The sequence below is a fragment of the Taurulus bubalis genome (assembly GCF_910589615.1).
Source record: "Taurulus bubalis genome assembly, chromosome: 3".
NCBI classification, from domain to species: domain Eukaryota; kingdom Metazoa; phylum Chordata; class Actinopteri; order Perciformes; family Cottidae; genus Taurulus; species Taurulus bubalis.
In genome coordinates, this window is record NC_136591.1 from 887,920 (window position 1) to 907,500 (window position 19,581).

The following is a 19,581-nucleotide window of genomic DNA, read 5'->3' on the forward strand; positions in this document are numbered from 1 at the left end:
CTTAAGTAGGTCAGGAAAGTCCTGAAAGACACCGAGGCGCTGCCACCGTTTTGCTCTTGGCAGCTCAGGTTACCGCAGTCTTGGAAAGGCAGGAAGTGAGTGGAGGGTTATTCTGTTCGCTGCAATCTGCAACCTCCCCACTAGAGGCCACTAAAACCTACACACGAGACCTTTAGGTTTACTTTTCACCAACACCGATGGATGGCCATGGAAGCTGAACCCCTTTGTTTCAAAGTGTAATATCTTTATGATGGTTTGCCATTAAAGCTGTCTAAGTGACTGACTTTCCCTCTGGTGTTTGATACGTTTTAGTTTTGCCTTTTATTCAAATTGATGTTGACACATTGAATGAATTGATCGCAAATGAAGCAGTGCATGAACTTGAGGCAACGAGGCCATGGATCTGATAACCTAGTTGGCTATAGAGTTGGCCTACTCTATTGTTGAGGCATTGTGTAATATCTGCCTATGTCAGACCTTTATTACAGGGTGTTACCTGATATCCTGGCCTGGTCGGTCAATAGTTATTCTTTATGTAGGTACATCCATCCATCTTATTCATGTTTGTGGTAATTTCTCTGTCATTGTTGTTCTGGCTCCAGCACACGACGATTTACGTTAAGATATTTCATCTTGACCCCAGAGAGCTCCGATTGGCTGCGTTGTTTCTGCAAGCGGAGAGCTGAGCAGGTCTACTCATAGCGCTGGAGTTATATCCGGTAACTGTTGCTAGGGGCAGAACGATGGGTATTTTTCATTTCAGTTCATCACAATATAGAGGGGACCCACTCAAATGTGCACAGAGGAAACTTAATAACATCAATGCACTGGTATCCCTCCAGAGTTAATCAAGTCGCCATCTTCTACGAGAGCTTAGCAGAGTAAAGTGGCTGCTCTGGGCTTCCGTAGATAAAGCTCTGATGGTCCAAATAGATTTAAAAAGGCAGAGGTGGGCTGTTTCTGCATGCACCCACATTCTAGCACTAATACTATTGTGTTTGACAAGATAAAGCTTCTTCTTGCATTCACCAGAGGTCAGTGAAATAGAGTGCCGGATTTAATGAAGTTATTGGTAGTTTGGGTTCGTATGCTGCGTGGCAATGTCAGGCTAAGGTCAACGTCTGTCCCCCACACACACAAACACACATTCAGTCCAATAAATAACAATTGGAGCGCGGCGGCAGCAGGATAACGGCCGCCATGCAGAGAGGAGGTCCCTGACAGTTTGAATGCTGCAGGAGAAGAGCCGTGATTGGAGGACGGCCGAACAGACGGCGCGCAGGAATGGGCTGACGGGTAGTCGCTTTATGTCTCAATAATGAGCTCGCCCCAGGGTGCGTTTGGGTACATGCAATAAAAAACGGTCGATAGATTGTTCTCCTGAAACTGCATTAGAACCCTTTATTAGGAATGTTTCTGACTTCGGATTTGCTTGGAGTCATTCAGTTGGATAATATATTTTATTACGTCAAATCTAAACTGAAAGGCACGATACCACTGAAATAATTTAATAATACTGAATTGTGGCCCAACCCTGCTAAAAATAGTTTATTTAGTTATTATATATTTAGTATAGATTGGAAGTCAGGAAGTAAGACGACTTCAAAAGGTGCATTTCTGGCCCGAAAGAAAGACACGCGCTGCTTTGTGGACGAACCTTCAGGATCATTTCTCAATAAAAAAAGAGAAACCAACAAGGATTTGATTCGGTGATGTCATCAATAATTGAAATGTTGCATTCATCAAAGCATGAGATGTCTTTGATGTTGATGGTGCATTTCACGCTGTTCTGATATCTGATCTGTGATCAGACTACACATTGGAGTGTCACATATTATACTTCTTATGAACCAGTTTTGGGCTTCAAGATTAAGCGGCTTATTTAAGTAATGGAGTCCCCGAAAGGCTGTTCATACACCAACACATATATTAATATTCTGCTCCCTCAGAACACATAACCGTATATGAACATGTGTTACTGCAGGGTGATGTATTGTTGAAGGCCGAGCCCAGAAGCATCACACTGGTTCTCTCGAAAAAGGCCAAATGAGATGTTTTGATTAAAAAGCTCTGTGAAAACTAAATGTTCACGACACGTTTTCTTCAGCAAGATAATCTTCACAAAACGGTACTTTTATTATTGTTGAAGCATGAATGCAATAAGAACTAAAAAACATGTAAAAGCAAAATTGTATCCGTGGCTTTTTGTGTATTTATTGACTTATTTTAAGTCGCAGAACCCAAAACATGTATAAAAACATTGTTTTATGAATCGCTCCCTCATGGAGGACTCACACTGTCGCCTCACTGGTGCTTCCTGTTCCTGAAGCTTCTCTCTGCACCTCTCATGTCACCGGAGGAGGTGTCACTATCTGCCTCTTCACATATCGCTCAACTTCTCACAGGGATTCTGTACACACACACACACACACACACGCACACACACACACACACACACTGAGAACAATATTTTGGTGCCTAAATAACAAAAGAAAACAAAGCTTGAACGTTTTATTTCTTTCAAAAAGCTCAACCGCGCAGGCAGTTAGCAACCCCTGCCCTGATTGTGTCACGCGGTTCTGCGTGCGGTTCTGCAGACGGTTCTGCGTGCGGTTCTGGGTGCGGTGTGACTGTTGAGAGTCCTCTGAAAGGCGGTAGATTGATTTGAGCTTTGTGCAACGACACAAGTGAAATTAGAGCCGAAGCCCTTCGTTCCCTTCGCGGTTACTGAGTGATTGCATTACACCAACACACTCTGTCGTGAGATGACGGATCCGAAGCTCAGTGGGAGGAGTTTGAGAGTAATAATGCAGAGATCCTGCCTGCTAAATGGATATATAGAGGCATTACATAATACGGCCCCAACAGGACGCGTTGCCTCATGAATGTTATTGATGATGTGACTGTAAGGTGCAGTGTCCGGCACCATAATTCATCCTGCTGCCCCCATAATGCCACGGCAGTTGTTTTTCTCACTGCTGGTTAAATTGTTCACAGAAACTGAAGCAAACAATCACTGGGATGCGTTCTCATCTGGAGGTCTTGTATCGGCTCCTCGATGTGGAACGGATGTTTGACTGGGCTGCAATATTGTGCTCATACTCAAGATGAATACATATGTACAGTAGGATGCAGATTGCCGTCCACGTTGCAGGTGGAGTCCGGGCAGTGAGGACGTGCCTCCATGAAGCACGACGCCTCGGTGTATGTGCAGCATCGCATTGGTCATGATCATATTCGGGAAATGCTTGGTCATACAGGTGGCCGCCGTAATCTGTGAACGTTAAAGCCAGGGTGCAAGTGCATTAAGAATAAAAAGAAAAATGAATAATACTGTTCCCGTCTTGGATGTGACACTGAGTCCCCAAGCTGAACTGTATCAGGATCCATGCTATTTTCAGTTTAGCCATGATAAACCGACACTTCCTGGTTGAAAGGGCTTTGAATGCAGGTTCCGTTTAGGATAGCTCCTCATCCATTTACTCAGAAGTGGAGGCGACTGCGATGACTGGTGCCCACACACTGCCTCCTCCAGTCAGCTCACCCTCCATCCCGATGACAGCTGTCTCATTGAAGGCTGGCGGTTCCAGATGCAGAGGCTGTTGGGAAATGATTACCGAGGTCCGGGCTTAGGTAGTTACCATAATCATAAAGCGTCTTAGATGTGATCAGTGATCCTAGTTGGCTTTACGATGATGATCACAAGAAAGTGGACGTGGTCACCGTGACCCGTTGGTTTGTAGACTTCCCTTCTGAAGCATTTTGCTGTCGCCATCTTGGATTTTTGTGACCAGAAGTGACACGAGACGGTTGAGCTTCAACCAAAGACTGACTGAGGCACATTCTGATGTGACTAAAATGTTGTAATTTACTTATATAACCTGGAAAACACAGACAATGTTGTGGTAGCGACCTGTCAATCACCTTTAGCCCCGCCCTAAAGCGTCCCCTGTCAATCACCTTTAGCCCCGCCCTAAAGCACCCCCTGCTTTATGGTCTGACTCTAAATGACCATAATATACTAAATGAACATCATGCTGAATTGAAGAAGACTTGAAACTAGAGATTGAGACATAAACTCATGTTTACAATGTTTACTGAGAGAATACATCAAGAGAAGTAGAGTCATTTATATAGACTTCTATACAACCAGAGGAGTTGCCACCCCCTGGTGGTCAGGAGAGAGAATGCAGCTTTAACACATGAAGCATATACTTCTATACAACCAGAAGAGTCGCCCCCTGGTGGCCATTAGAAAGAATGCAGGTTTAAGGCACGTCCGCATTGGCCTCACTGGATGTTGCTGCCTGAGGCAGATGAAAGATCGATGATTCAGGTCAACTAAACTAACATATTCAACTAAACAACCCTATGCTCCTGCACTGTCGTAGCTGGATGTACACGCAATTATTATACATGTTTAATTATTTCAGTCTGTGGCAGATTTAACTTGAGACATCCTTAGATCACGTCTTCCTCAGGTGTGTTTTTTTGTACTGCTGCCAACAATCTACTGCACTGTATGTACATCTATACATAAATATATATATATTAGTATATTATATATAGTGCCACCTCGGCTACTGAAATGAGAGCGGTTATGCCAGCAATGACCTCAGTTCTGTATTTCCTCCTGGCAGACTGACAGACAGACTTGTATTACTCCTTCTGCTCCGCACAACTCTTAGTTCATAATCACATTATCTCCAAACTCTTGCCACCGTGGCGTCTGGAATGCGCTGTGTGATTGAATGAACGGTCCTAACAATGGAGCGCTCGCACGTCAACCCTCCACAAGTCGAGTTGGAGTGAAACGCTAAGTCCACACTGAAGCAGAAAGGGCAGGGAGCTGCTGCTGTACAGCTGGCTGCATCCCGCCTGCTGTCAGGGCCAACGTAACTGGTGTGAAGCATTTCAAATGTGTTTTTATGAAAACCTCCATCAGAACTAATGTATGTCTGTGAATCCCCTTTACAGGATGGCCGCGTGTCCTTCATCGGCCACCAGCTGGGAGGCGTGTCCTTCTCGGCCAACAGCCGCGACCAGCAGGTCAAGTTCGCCCGCGCCGTCCAGATCACCTACTACCTCCGCAACCACGGCCCCGTGGTGCAGGACGCCATCGCCGAGCGCTGGGAGAACGAGTTCTGCGCGCTGGTCAGCCGGCTGTCGAGGGCCGAGGCGCCCCACCCGACCGACCAGCTCCACGTCCAGTCGCTCACCTCCTTCAGCCTGTGGCGGGACTTCCACCAGACGGGCGTGCTGGCCAAGGGCGAGGTGCTGGTCAGCCTGGTGCTGGTGCTCCTGGCCGCCACCATCTCCAGCTCCATGCGGGACTGCCTGAGGGGGAAGCCGTTCCTGGGCCTGCTGGGCGTGCTGACCATATGCATCGCCAACGTGACGGCCGCGGGCATCTTCTTCATATCGGACGGGAAGTTCAACTCCACACTCCTGGGGATCCCATTCTTTGCCATGGGTGAGTGGGAGCGCCGGGTTGTGACCGAGTCCGACTGTGTGTTTTGGTTGGTTTAGGGGCTTATCAGGAGTCGACACTCACATCGGGTTGATTGGGGGGAAGGGATTAGCAGAATTGCGAGAGGCTTTTCCTCGGACGGGGTGTTGGCGGTTCATTGTAGCCGTGGCAAAATCCAAAGAGTGGCATGTGAGTTACCTTGCAGCAGCATCTGTGCGTCACATTCTCTGGCCTGTCAATTGTGTACATTTTGTCTGTGATTTTAGCATTAAGGACATATTTCATTTTTGTGCAAGGTCTTTCACTTTTTTCCACTCGGCTTGCAGTGATGGTTTCAGGTGCACATTAGGTTTATTTATGAGGCATCATCAAAATTGAAAAGTCCAACAGATCTAAAATGTTTTTCCATCCATATAGCAATAATGCAAAGCAATCCCAAAATATGTTTTCACCAATAGTTATTATATATATATGAGAGCACTATACAAGAAGGCTGCCATCCTTGTGCTCTGGGTTGAAATCATTAACACCATCAATCTTTATTATCAGCAATAAAGTTACCAAATTCTGCAAGGGGGCAACAAATACTAGCCAATGAGAGGCCGAGTAGGGCGGGTCTTTGCTGAGTGTGGGAAAAAAAGAAAAAAAATCAATCAAACTATCGTAAATAGCAGCATGCATAACTGCCAAGGGTTGTAAAAGAGGTGGTGGATTTCGTAATAAACGCTGTAGACCCTTTTACAGCTGATGTCGTGAAAGAATACAGGTGCACATGTTGGAAGAAGTGGCGTTTTGCCTCAGCCGCCCGGCGAGATAGCCGGCTGCAGACGATGAATAAAACTGTTAACGGCTTCAAAATATCTGGTTGTTGCATTTTTGGTTGGAAGAATTGATATTCCAACAGAAGTTCTACTGAGTTCTGACAGGCATGACCGCTTTCAGGGAAACCGGTGTTTAACGAGGGACAATTGTGACTGGTGTCTTTCAGCTGGATTTCGGAAATGGTTGGCGTAGATAATAAACACAGATGAGTATGTTTTGTAAGTATTTAAGTATTGTCAGGCTTTTACAAGGAGCTGCCGGTACTACGAGCAAGTCACCGTTTAAAAAGGTCCCTCTTTTACCGACGGCATATACGTTTAACTGATCAAAAAACGCCTGCCTCTTGTTTGTAGCGCCCATTTTAAACCCAATGAAGTCAAAACTTTGAGTCATGGTATTTGACTTTCTTTACATGACAAATAACCCATTTGCATCTCACAATGTCTAGCTTGTGTACCGTTACACGCTGGTTTTCTCCACCAAATACAGTCTATATCTGACCGCTAAATAAGGGGTCACTTGCTGATGTCTTCTACCCACTCACGAGTAGCACACACATCTGGAAAGTACATCTGTTTAGGTTGCATTCGCTAATGACCTTGCAAAGCTTGAGAAGCCAACGCACGCTGCCATACTTCATTTGCCAAACAGTGTGCGCACCTTTACGTACGGCATCGTTGTTTACAAAATGCAAAAGGATCTTTTAGTGACAGAAGGCGTTCTGCATGAGGGGAGAGAATAACCCCCGCTGGAATTCAGCATGAAGGCATATTCAAAAAGTTTTATTTCATGTTTCAAATTTGCATTTATATTCATATTTCAGTGGTCTCTCACAAACACCAACTGGTTGTTTTGCAAAGACATACTGTGAGGAACGAGTGCTACAACAAACATGGCAGGTTGGATTCGAGGAAGCAAAGAAATTGGTTTAGTGTATAAACTGGAAGTGATATAACGAGTCATTAGGATTTCATTGGGGAGCATGACTTGTGAGGCTAAAGGTTAAACTTGTGTTGCCTATGGATGGTGACAGTAGATACGGACGGACGGGGGGAGAGGAAATGGTAGGACATGCTGTGGTCTACATCCAGTGACCTCTAGCTGGACTACTGGGCAATGTCCCCAATGGTAACCACCACAACATCAAGGGTTCCCATAATGGTCCCAGAACATGAGTGGTTCTAATGCTCCACCTACTACGCTGTGAAATGGACATTTAAAGCTGTGCATTGAAATAAAACGACTTTAAGTCTAGGCAACAAAATGATGGACCACGGTTTGGGTGAAATTAAGTTATTTAAGTTCCGAAACAAAAGTATGGTGAAAAGAGTCCACGTAGACACGAACAGCGGTCGTCACCCGGGTGAAAGTCCTCCGTTTGACCCTTCCATCCTCCTTTGCTCCAACCAGAATCACTACGCTCATTACATATACGCCTTCATATCGGTCATCAACTATGTGAATATACGAGTGCGGCCTTCTGAACCCACTAATGGGCGGAGCAGACCAACCCTTATCTATGCGGCTGGTGACCGCTGATAACGGACGTTCAACCGGCTGGTATCATTGCATGTTGAGATAACTAGCAGGAGAGGGGCGGGTTGCACCCCTCGACACCGATCAGTCTTTGGGTGATTCTTTTCTGATTTGAATGGGAGATTTGGGTTCAGAACCTTGTTTCTGATTCTCATTTGATGTTGCCAAATCTGGTCCTCTCCTAATGGTACTCCTATATGCATTATATATATATATATATATATATATATATAGTATATTAATATAGTATCAGTCTGCCACCCCTTACTTTCCAGCTGCAGCTATTACTGTGCAGTCGATGCATGGGCTGTTTGGAAGGCAAGCATTAGCTGCAAAAAGTTAATTAATTTTCTAGATTAAATATAACATGTTGCATCAGAATACCCTATGAGAGCAAATGACAATGAGAACACAGCCTCTCGTCTTCATCAGTAGGCCAGAGTTATTTTGAACTATTTGTTCAAGTCAACAAACCAATCGACAATAAGCCCATTGTCCTTTTCACAATCTAGAAAATGGTATTCAACAGAATAAGATTGTGTAGACTGAATATATATATATATATATATATATATATATATATATATATATATATATGTATATAATATTTTCCTCATCTCTTCCTCCTTCCCGGGCCTCTCTTTGCTTCTTCAGACATCCCCTGTTCATTTAAACTAGAGTATATCTTGAATCTCCTAAGGTCACTGCTTCCCGGGGGCTTTGGTGCAGCGCTGCTGCGGGCCGGCTGACATAACTGACGTTTAAGTAAAACTCGAGAACAGGAGGCTGGATACGCTCCTGGTGACCTAGAGGCAGAGGAGGAGAGGAGAAGGAGAAGGAGGGGGCGGGTGGTGAGAGATGCTAAAAAATTAGAGTCAAGGAGAAAAGAGTGAGGAGGAACAAACAAACATGTGTGATGTAAAGTATCGAACTAAAGCAGGGCGCCGAGGAAGAGGGGGCGGACTGAGGAAGATAAAGAGGGCAAGAGGTAGAGGAGAGGGGGAGAGACACAGAAAGCCACAGAACGGGGAGGAGGTGGAGAGGACTTGATTACGGCTGTAATTCCATGTGACAGGACCCCAGAGGCAGCAGATGTCCACCCTCCTCTTGGGAGGTCCTGACTGGGACACACCCCTATCACTATATCAACGCCACATCAGGCCAGATGCTGAGGGGCGAAATGGATTCTGATTCCCAAGAAGTGATGGCAGAGTGGCGCCCCCTGCTGAGATGCTATCGGCAGGTTTTAAGGAAATGATGCGTTGAAACGTTATTATATGATTTTATAATTACATTTTGTTCTTCTTTTTTCTAGCATGATTTTTTACAGTATTTACATTACGTTAAGGGAGTCGGCGTCCTCACAGTGAACTTTGTGTTAGCAGTTGGAAGTGAGTCATGGCAGTTGTCAGTAGGGATCGGTACGATAAGTTTATTAATCAATCACTAAACAAACCAGGAAATAAAACCGAAACAAATATGTATTAGCCCAAAGAAAATACGTTTTCCTTGAAAAGTCAGGGTTGTATTATTTGAAGGTATCCTCATACAACAGTTTGTATTATATCTTATGCAAAGTTTCTCCACATTTTTTCATTTTCCTACATGTGTCAATTTCCACATGTTACAAGAAACAACTTGGCTTCATGCAACAAAACTACTTACTTAGGTTTATGCAACAAAACTACTTAGGTTCATGCAACAAAACTACTTGCTTAAGTTTATGCAACAAAACTACTTATGTTTATGCAGCAAAACTACTTAGGTTTATGCAACAAAACTACTTGCTTAGGTTTATGCAACAAAACTACTTACTTAGGTTTATGCAACAAAACTACTTAGGTTCATGCAACAAAACTACTTACTTAGGTTTATGCAACCAAACTACTTGCTTAGGTTTATGCAACAAAACTACTTGCTTAGGTTTATGCAACCAAACTACTTACTTAGGTTTATGCAACAAAACTACTTAGGTTCATGCAACAAAACTACTTACTTAGGTTTATGCAACCAAACTACTTGCTTAGGTTTATGCAACAAAACTACTTGCTTAGGTTTATGCAACCAAACTACTTACTTAGGTTTATGCAACAAAACTACTTAGGTTCATGCAACAAAACTACTTACTTAGGTTTATGCAACAAAACTACTTAGGTTCATGCAACAAAACTACTTAGGTTTATGCAACAAAACTACTTAGGTTTATGCAACAAAACTACTTACTTAGGTTTATGCAACAAAACTACTTAGGTTTATGCAACAAAACTACTTACTTAGGTTTATGCAACAAAACTACTTAGGTTCATGCAACAAAACTACTTAGATTTATGCAACAAAACTACTTAGGTTTATGCAACAAAACTACTTACTTAGGTTTATGCAACAAAACTACTTAGGTTTATGCAACAAAACTACTTGCTTAGGTTTATGCAACAAAACTACTTACTTAGGTTTATGCAACAAAACTACTTAGGTTCATGCAACAAAACTACTTACTTAGGTTTATGCAACAAAACTACTTAGGTTCATGCAACAAAACTACTTACTTAGGTTCATGCAACAAACCTACTTACTTAGGTTTATGCAACCAAACTACTTACTTAGGTTTATGCAACAAAACTACTTAGGTTCATGCAACAAAACTACTTGCTTAGGTTTATGCAACCAAACTACTTACTTAGGTTTATGCAACAAACCTACTTACTTAGGTTTATGCAACAAAACTACTTAGGTTTATGCAACAAAACTACTTGCTTTGGTTTATGCAACCAAACTACTTACTTAGGTTTATGCAACAAAACTACGTACTTAGGTTTATGCAACAAACCTACTTACTTAGGTTTATGCAACAAAACTACTTAGGTTCATGCAACAAAACTACTTGCTTAGGTTTATGCAACAAAACTACTTACTTAGGTTTATGCAACAAACCTACTTACTTAGGTTTATGCAACAAAACTACTTAGGTTTATGCAACAAAACTACTTGCTTTGGTTTATGCAACCAAACTACTTACTTAGGTTTATGCAACCAAACTACTTAGGTTTATGCAACACAACTACTTAGGTTCATGCAACCAAACTACTTACTTAGGTTTATGCAACAAAACTACTTAGGTTTATGCAACCAAACTACTTACTTAGGTTTATGCAACAAAACTACTTAGGTTTATGCAACCAAACTACTTGCTTAGGTTCATGCAACAAAACTACTTACTTAGGTTTATGCAACAAAACTACCTGGTTAGATTTATGCAACAAAAGTACTTTGTTAGGTGAAATCAACAAAAGTACTTGGTTAGGTTTATGCAACAAAAGTATTGAGCCCAATCATTTTGTGAAGGAGTATAACCAAACAAACATAGATATTTGTGTTCCAACTTAGACAGTTCTTCAGGTTTTACAATTTAGTCCAAATTACAAAGCGATTCCCCATTTTTCAAACGCCCGTACATGAGACTGTCGTTCGGCTCCGGCACCCCATCTCCCTCATGCACCAACACCTCTGAAGCCACCGCAAGGCGCCTTCACTTCCTGACCCAAGCCTGCGTCCACTACACGCCTGTAGTGTGGTTTCAGGAGATGAACATGGCAGAGACGTTTGAGAAAATGTCTGATTTGAATTATGTCATTGCAACGCCAGAATGGAAGAAAGTCAGTGGCTGTGGATGGACCTGGGTACTTACCCGGAAATGGCGGACCGGCAATAGGCATAAGGGCTAGAACCTGGTCTCCTGGACTGAACTAATGTCGCTCTGCACGTCACTCATACAACTTCTTCATCTTACTTTGAGACTCACACAACGTTTCCCATGCCATACTTCCAGTTCCAAACAAACTATGTCTAAATCCCCTCACATAGTCAACTAGTCTCACTGGCAACTCAGAATCAACACAGCCGTCTCTTAGCGCTGCCAAGGCACCGCGGACAGAATGTCTCATTTGGGTCAAAGCCTGTTCTTTCTTGTCCGGCCTCTCTCACAGCCAACATCAACCATGGAAGCGTCTCTTCCCAGTCTCTCTCACTATGCACATAGAAGAGACTTCAGGGTCTGGTGGAACCTTTCCCAGGCTCCTTGGCTTCGTGCATGATAAGCCGATGATTGGTTTGTTTAATGCGCAACAACTTCAACACCTGCCCAAACATATGGGATGAGAAATTAGACCCGTGGTCGCTCTGGACCACCTTAGGAATGCCAAATATGGAAATGAACCATGACAACGCCTTTACCCCAGCCGTATTTGTGATTGAGCTCCTCAATGGTACCTGATGGTTTGACACATCAGCATAAGCAAACATTTACAACCAGATTTAGAGCATGGCAACGGACCCACAGTCCACAATGAGAGGTGTAAATGGGTCACTGTAAACAGGCTGCAGTGGCACAGGCTTGAACGCTGTATTTTCCCGTTAGCTGCATACATGACGGACACATCCCTCTTCACATGATGGCCAAAAGAAAGGTTTCAGGATGTTAAGGTATGTTTTCCGGACACCAAAGTGTCCCACTTTTCATGTGCCACTTTCACCTGCATCATCTGGATGCAGGTGCTCTGCATCCGGCACACTGCCGCAACCACCTTCCTGTGACACCTTCAGGGACGAATGACTGGCAAAACCTCTCTTGTAAGATAGGCAGGGGTCGTCACAGTTAGGTTTTGGGAAATATCGAGAAATGCTTAGTTGCTGCTGTTACTGAAGGCTTGGCCAATCTATCTCGCTCACTTATTATTGTGCTTCATGAATTCCAGCACAGGACAGTGAGTCATTAGATTTCCTCATGAGAAAATGTGCATTTGTCTGGTCGCTGGATGTGTTTTGGTAAAGGGGGTTGGGGCTTCAATGCCACGTCTCAAGCATGTCTCGCCTTCCTCTGGTTCTCTCAATCTGCTTCTCTTTCTCTCCGTCTCTTGTGGTAGAAAAAGAGGTTCCATCATGTCTAGCAATGTGACATCCAACTCACTATAGCACCTGCACATGAGTTACTGCTGTAAGTGTCATTCCTTTGACAACTGTTGTGATACTACAACATAATGAAGCGTTCGTTATCTGTCCAGTTTCTTCTCACATACTTTAAGGCCTTTTTTCTTTTTTTTAATGGAAGAATATGTTTAAACTTCCCTGTTATCCTTGTGCTAATGTCTTAGCCTGCAGCTACTGGTATCTGTTGGCCACAGTGTGAACAAGTATCTTTGCTGAAGCAGAGGTACACAGTCACACTGCACAGTCCCATGATTCATCTGAGCTATAGAGCTCATTATCTTATCGGAATGTAGTCCCCCTGGCCTTCAGCTTGTTCTGGCTCCCTTCATCTCCGCTGTGGGGACGGCAGTGACACTTGGGAACATAGAGGGATATTTAAATCCCCTCTGTGCAGAAATGGTAGAGTGTTATCATCGAATCTTTCAAAAGAGTGCGATTGTAAAGGCGCATGCTTGTAGAAAAACATATAACTGCCACAGCGTCTTCCAATGTCCTCAAACTTTCTATCGCTCCACATCGGCTCCTTAATGCTACAGAGCCCCCTGCTGGCTGCCTGGGTGGTCTCAGCTCTTATGGTTCTGTGTTCGGGACGTTTCTGGGCGTCATCAAAGAGCCTTTGGGCGCCACGTTGGGTTGTAACTCCGTCATCAGCAGGGTGTGAAGCTTTGTCAAATACCGCCACTGGCCTCTGATACTGGGGCACCTTTAGCGTCTATGATCCAAAGTGGCGGTATATGGCAATGAAGCGTGCACTTCGGCTGCTTTCATTCTAAATCCGGCACCTTGCTGCGGCATTGTGTGGAGCTGTGGGTGTGTTGTTGTGCTTTAGAAGCTGCTGTGAAACAGTCGGGAAAATAAAGTTTCATTCCCCTGACTCACTGCTTTCATTGATCCAACTTTGAATGCTTACAAACAGACCGGCCGACAGTGGTACGTAGTAAACCTTTAACAGGGTCACAGGCAAATATTAGAGGGGCTACATTTGAACTTGTGTGTGTGTGTGTGTGTGTGTGTGTGTGTGTGTGTGTCTTTAGTGTTTTCAACGTGTTCTGCCGCCCCTAATTGACTCTTCGCTAAGTCCCGCCCTCGTAGATATTCAATACACTCAATTGTAAATATCCACGCTCCCTTTTTATTGCACTCTGTTTCATGTTTATCGTTAAATGTTTTTTGTTAAATGTTGTGCACCTCCCGCCAGGACACATTCCTTGTTTGCGTAAACTTACTTGGCAATAAATGGTTCTGGTTCTGGTTCTGATTCTTAGACTGGCTCATCACCCCGTCGCCCCGGCCAGCTCTGCAGGTCCGACAACTATCTGGCTCTTTTTTTAAAGATGTTTTTGTGGATTTGGAGCGAATAACATAATGTTGTTCCAAGGTCATGAAAAAACACAAACCAATGAATTACATTGTGAGACTGATTCATTGTGTTGGATTGTGTGAAAGCCTCAGGGTTGGCCCTACCTTGTCCTGTTGTTGGCTCAGTTTTCCCCTTCAGGCGATCAATGGGTGAAGCCAAGACCTCGTCATACTGCAGCGCACCTCTCTCCTCTTGGCCTGTCTTCTGAGATTGGCATTTGTCAAGTTACTGAATTAAAGGTGATTGCATCCTTTGCAGTAAGTCTTAAGAGTGCTCTAACTCTTCTGCCACATACCTTTGAGCCAGGTTGTGACGCCTGCTGGTCAAGACCAGTGTTGTTCCTTCGTGTGATTGTCTTCAGTCTCCATCACCCGGTGATGTGGTGGTTCACTTGCACACTGATCTGTGGGCTTTAGCTTTATCTTCGTAGCCTGTTTCTGTTGCTAAATCACTTTGACAGATACAGATTATTCTGACTGGTTCTCTCTGAAATTGCCTATTCGTTGTTTTTTCATTGGTTTTTGGGGTGCAGTCGGGGAATACACAGACTCCCGCCTCTGAAGCGGAGCTCGTTAACGTAAACCTGTGTCACGTTTCCCTTTCATCCGTTTCATCAAAGCTCCTTCAGCGTGACGGTACAGCTCATGCATTATTCTCTCTGCACAACCTCACGTCTCCGGCCTTTGAGTCCTGCACAGGCAGAAGCCCTACACAAGGCAGGCACCTTTAGGGGTTAAACTTATTTTCAGTAGAAATGTGATAAAAAGTCAAGAGTCTGAGCAAGATTCCACAAAAATGACTCCTCGATTGTTCCCAGAGTTTTTTTCAATTGTATTGTTCGGTCCCTTTCCGTCATCCCGCAGAGTAATACTGCACATCTTTACAAAGATTACGACCTAAAGCATCTACATTTGTAATAATAATCACAATAAACACAAACATTGACATGTTAGGAAGCATATTCAGTCCAAAAACCGTGTTTTTCAGTTCAGAAATTGAAACATGACCTACTTTGAGCAGAGTCTTGCTCGCACCATAAGAAACAGGATACCAACATGACCCGGTCCCTCTGCATCGTCTGACCCGCTTTCAGAAGAGTCTGAGCACCAATGAGATCGCAGGATCTCGGAACACCCAAAAAAGGTAAAATAACTTCTGTTCTTGCTTCGCAATTTGGAGACATGAATACCGGTCAGAAACTGATGGATGGATTCATCAGACTCCCGTACGCTGACAGGGGGAGGCTGGGACTGGAAAGGGACTCATGCAGGTTTTAGTGTAACGTTGTAAACACTTAGTCCTTTTAAGGAGTTTACGGAATTATTCAAACTTAACGTCTCTTCTCAGAAGGGTTACGGCACTTTAGCAATTTAAATGAATTACATAGGAACTGAGGATGAGGAGAAAGCACCGTTTTAGTTTTGAAAAAACACAATCCTCATTTTCGGAGAAGAGAAAAAGAGCTGCAGACTTATAATAGCAGCTTCCTGTCTGTCTCCCCGTGTCTGTCTGCTTGTCATCTGAGAGCTGGCCAATTGCTACTGAGCCGAGCGTGTCACTTCCTGCTCTCTCTGGAGACGAGAGGCTGAAGTGTAACAACAGGAAAGCAGGTCATGAAGCATGCAGGCAGCGGCGTCACAGAGGAAGGGACGGCCTCCTCTTCCTCTTCCTCTTCCTCCCACCGGCAGCTTAGTATGTTGATCTTCCCAAACTGTATTTTATTCATTTACCAACAACAACCTCTCGTTGTACATCCCACAAGGAAACGCTCCACGGGGCCGAGCCGTGATCCTTTTTACCTGGGTAAAAAAATAGTTTCCATGAACTGTGCGCAGGTGTGTGTGTGTGTGTGTGTGTGTGTGTTATTTTTGGGTCAGAGTCAAACAGGAAATGTGTTCCGCCATATCAGACATACTTACCTGTATTCCCCTGTGATGGCCACAGCAGTATTAGTTGTTAAGCTGCAGTGATGTCACCGCCAAAGAAACACGCAGGAAATGCTTCAGTTTTGAATGTTTGTCGATCAGTTCTTGTCGCCGCTGTGAGGTTAACAGGCAACCGGTGTAGATCACTGCATCCATTCAAGGTGTAGTTCAGGATGGAACGTGTGCATTTGGGAGTGTTGGACCTTTTTGTACTTTTTTTTAAAGTCCAAGTATTTTCGGGCAAAATCCAAGTCAGGTTGCAGGTCTTTGAGCTTGAATCCAAGTCTTTGGTCACAAGTGTCAAGGGTCAAGTTCCAGGAAGTCTCCCCGTCCCACCTGTGGGTAATCGGACCCGATGAGAAGCATTAAGAATAACTATATGGAAGTAGCTCATCTGTTTTGCTGATGGTCTCGTTTGTGACGTTTTTCAGAACGAGTGAAAAGCTCCTCGTAGCGACTACAACTGCGATGGAGGCGTTGCTCTTGCTGCTCTCAGGGGCCGTTCACACCAGACGCGACTTTTAAAAGTGCTGTCGCTTCAAAAACGCCTTGGCAAAAACGCACCGGCCAAAAAACAAAAAACAGCCCGGTGCGCCTGTGGAGCCGGTCTCCGTGCGCAACCAGGCGAGAATTAACTGCCGGGCGGTAGCCGGGTGATTTTGGCCCGGTTACCGCCTGGATCTTTCTGCCGGGCGGCAGCCGGGCGATGTTTAACTGCCAGGCGGTAGTTAAAGATCGCTAATATTAATGCCTCGTCCGAGTTCATACCACACGAAAACAGGAAGGAAGTGGTGAAGTAATAAAGCCCGCCTCTTGCTTCATCCGATTGGCTGCCCTGGCCGAGTGTGACATTGATGAGCTGTGCGACTCCGCGCAGGGTGCTTAAAGTTGAGAACATTTCAACTTTTAAGCGCGCCGTAAAAAACGCTAGAAAAACGCGTCCCATAGGAAAACAATGATTTTGCTTGCGACGTGTTTTTGAGAGTCTGGTGTGACCGTGTCAGTCACTGTCTGGTGTGAACGGCCCCTTAGTCTGCTGTGAAAAGGGTCTACAGGTAGACATGGGAATAAGGTATATTCAATAAAAGTATGGTCGAGCTGCTCTTCTCATCATAGCACGACGTTTGGGTCAAAGAAGCGTCTTTAAAGGTGATTCCATGAAAGGTTCTCTGTCTCTGAGCCGGTGAGGTTCTGCAGGATCTACAAGCTGTTGGGAGTCTTCTTTTCCTGGACCGCCATGTTTTTACGGACTGATATTTTTTTAATCCAGTGAGGGCAAGATAAATAGCGACACTGGACATCCGCAGCCAGTCACGCTTGGCGGCCATCTCGGCTGACGGGGAACCGCCCACTGGGAATCCCTGCCTGCTCCTGTAAGTCGGGCCGGATGAGCGATGATCGATGTGTGGAAGTTACGGCCGTGAGCGGCTCTGGGGTGATGGACGCGTGACAGCTTTAGGGTCGTAATTAAGGACTACAGGGAGGAATCATAAACCAGGTCTACACATCCATTAATATATCTGGACGATGACACGGTCCCAGATGGAAAAAGACGCTATTCCTGGCAGCCATTTGGAGCCCATCCTCCCGATGTTTTCTTGTTTTATTCTACTACATGTATTCCTGCTCCCTTTCCCAATGCCATGTTGTGGTTTTATTTATTTTTCCCACTTCTTCCGTCCTCAGTTCACAGAGATGCAATGCGTGTTGAGTGTTCTGCCTCTTCAGTGGAGCCGTCTGCTTCTGGTTGCAGTGGCAGGAAGGACCAGTGTAACCAAAGCAGACGAGCAGAATAACAGTGTGACTGCACCACCTCTCCACATTCCCCTGGGGTCCCGGCCTGTGGGTGAATCCAGGAGGACGCTTCCTGGAAAGAGGAAGCATAATTATGTTTACCACAAACTACTCTCTGTCTGACTGACGTTTGTTAGAATCTATGAGCGGCCAAGGCCTTGGAATATCAGTCGCCGATTACATTTTCAATTCAGTTTCATTTGTATAGCCCAAAATCACAAATTAAAATTTGCCTCGGAGAGCTTTTCAATCTGTTTACAATCCTTTGTGCTGCGTACCGATACATGCATGGTGCTGTCCATGGTGCTGAAATAGAAGCGTCCCTGAGTCCTTCTTTCAGTTCGTTCTAACAACATTCAATACATAAATAATATGTTCTACATTATGTAGCTGAAGAAAGAGTCTTCAGCAGAGCGCTGCGGCTAAATAATGCTGTCCTCCAACACCACTGTGTCATTTCTTCAGGACAGATAGTGGCATGTTGTCTGCACTGATCCTCACAGTAACCTTATATCGGTGCTGCTGTGTGACAACAGATGATCATTATGCACAATATGATAACTGCTTGCAATGAGTCATGTAAACACAAAACAGACAGAACTAAACCGATGTGTGTTTTCTTTCCACTTTGCACAGACCAGATGAACCATTTTACTGGTGAATACTGGTGTATAATGGTGTATACTGGTGTATACTGGTGTATGATGATGTATACTGGTGTATACCGGTGTGTATTGGTGTATAATGGTGTATACTGGTGTATACTGGTGTATGATGATGTATACTGGTGTATACCGGTGTGTATTGGTGTATAATGGTGTATGATGGTGTATACCGGTGTATAATGGTGTATACTGGTGTATACCGGTGTGTATTGGTGTATACTGGTGTATACCGGTGTATAATGGTGTATACTGTTGTATAATATGCCGGTGTATACCGGTGTATTCTGGTGTTTACCGGTGTATTCTGGTGTATACCGGTGTATACTGGTGTATACCGGTGTATAATGGTGTATACGGGTGAATACTGATGTATGATGGTGTATACTGGTGTATTCTGGTGTATACCGGTGTATACCGGTGTATAATGGTGTATACGGGTGAATACTGATGTATGATGGTGTATACTGGTGTATTCTGGTGTATACTGGTGTATACCGGTGTATAATGGTGTATACGGGTGAATACTGATGTATGATGGTGTATACTGGTGTATTCTGGTGTATACCGGTGTATACCGGTGTATAATGGTGTATACGGGTGAATACTGATGTATGATGGTGTATACTGGTGTATTCTGGTGTATACCGGTGTATACCGGTGTATAATGGTGTATACGGGTGAATACTGATGTATGATGGTGTATACTGGTGTATTCTGGTGTATACTGGTGTATACCGGTGTATAATGGTGTATACGGGTGAATACTGATGTATGATGGTGTATACTGGTGTATTCTGGTGTATACCGGTGTATACCGGTGTATAATGGTGTATATGGGTGAATACTGATGTATGATGGTGTATACTGGTGTATTCTGGTGTATACTGGTGTATACCGGTGTATAATGGTGTATACGGGTGAATACTGATGTATGATGGTGTATAATGGTGTATTCTGGTGTATACGGGTGAATACTGGTGTATTCTGGTGTATACCGGTGTATACCGGTGCATTCCGGTGTATACC

General features: G+C 44.2%; 1 protein-coding gene across 1 annotated transcript in view; it reads left to right on the forward strand.

Moving 5' to 3' along the window:
• Positions 1-19,581, forward strand: part of ptchd4 (patched domain containing 4) — a gene marked incomplete at both ends in the record, with an annotated part of 50,441 nt that overhangs the window by 13,012 nt on the left and 17,848 nt on the right. Inside the window, one exon of the mRNA XM_079216008.1 lies at positions 4,978-5,473. Coding sequence (XP_079072134.1) covers positions 4,978-5,473 — 496 coding nt within the window. The remainder of the gene's footprint in view (positions 1-4,977; positions 5,474-19,581) is intronic.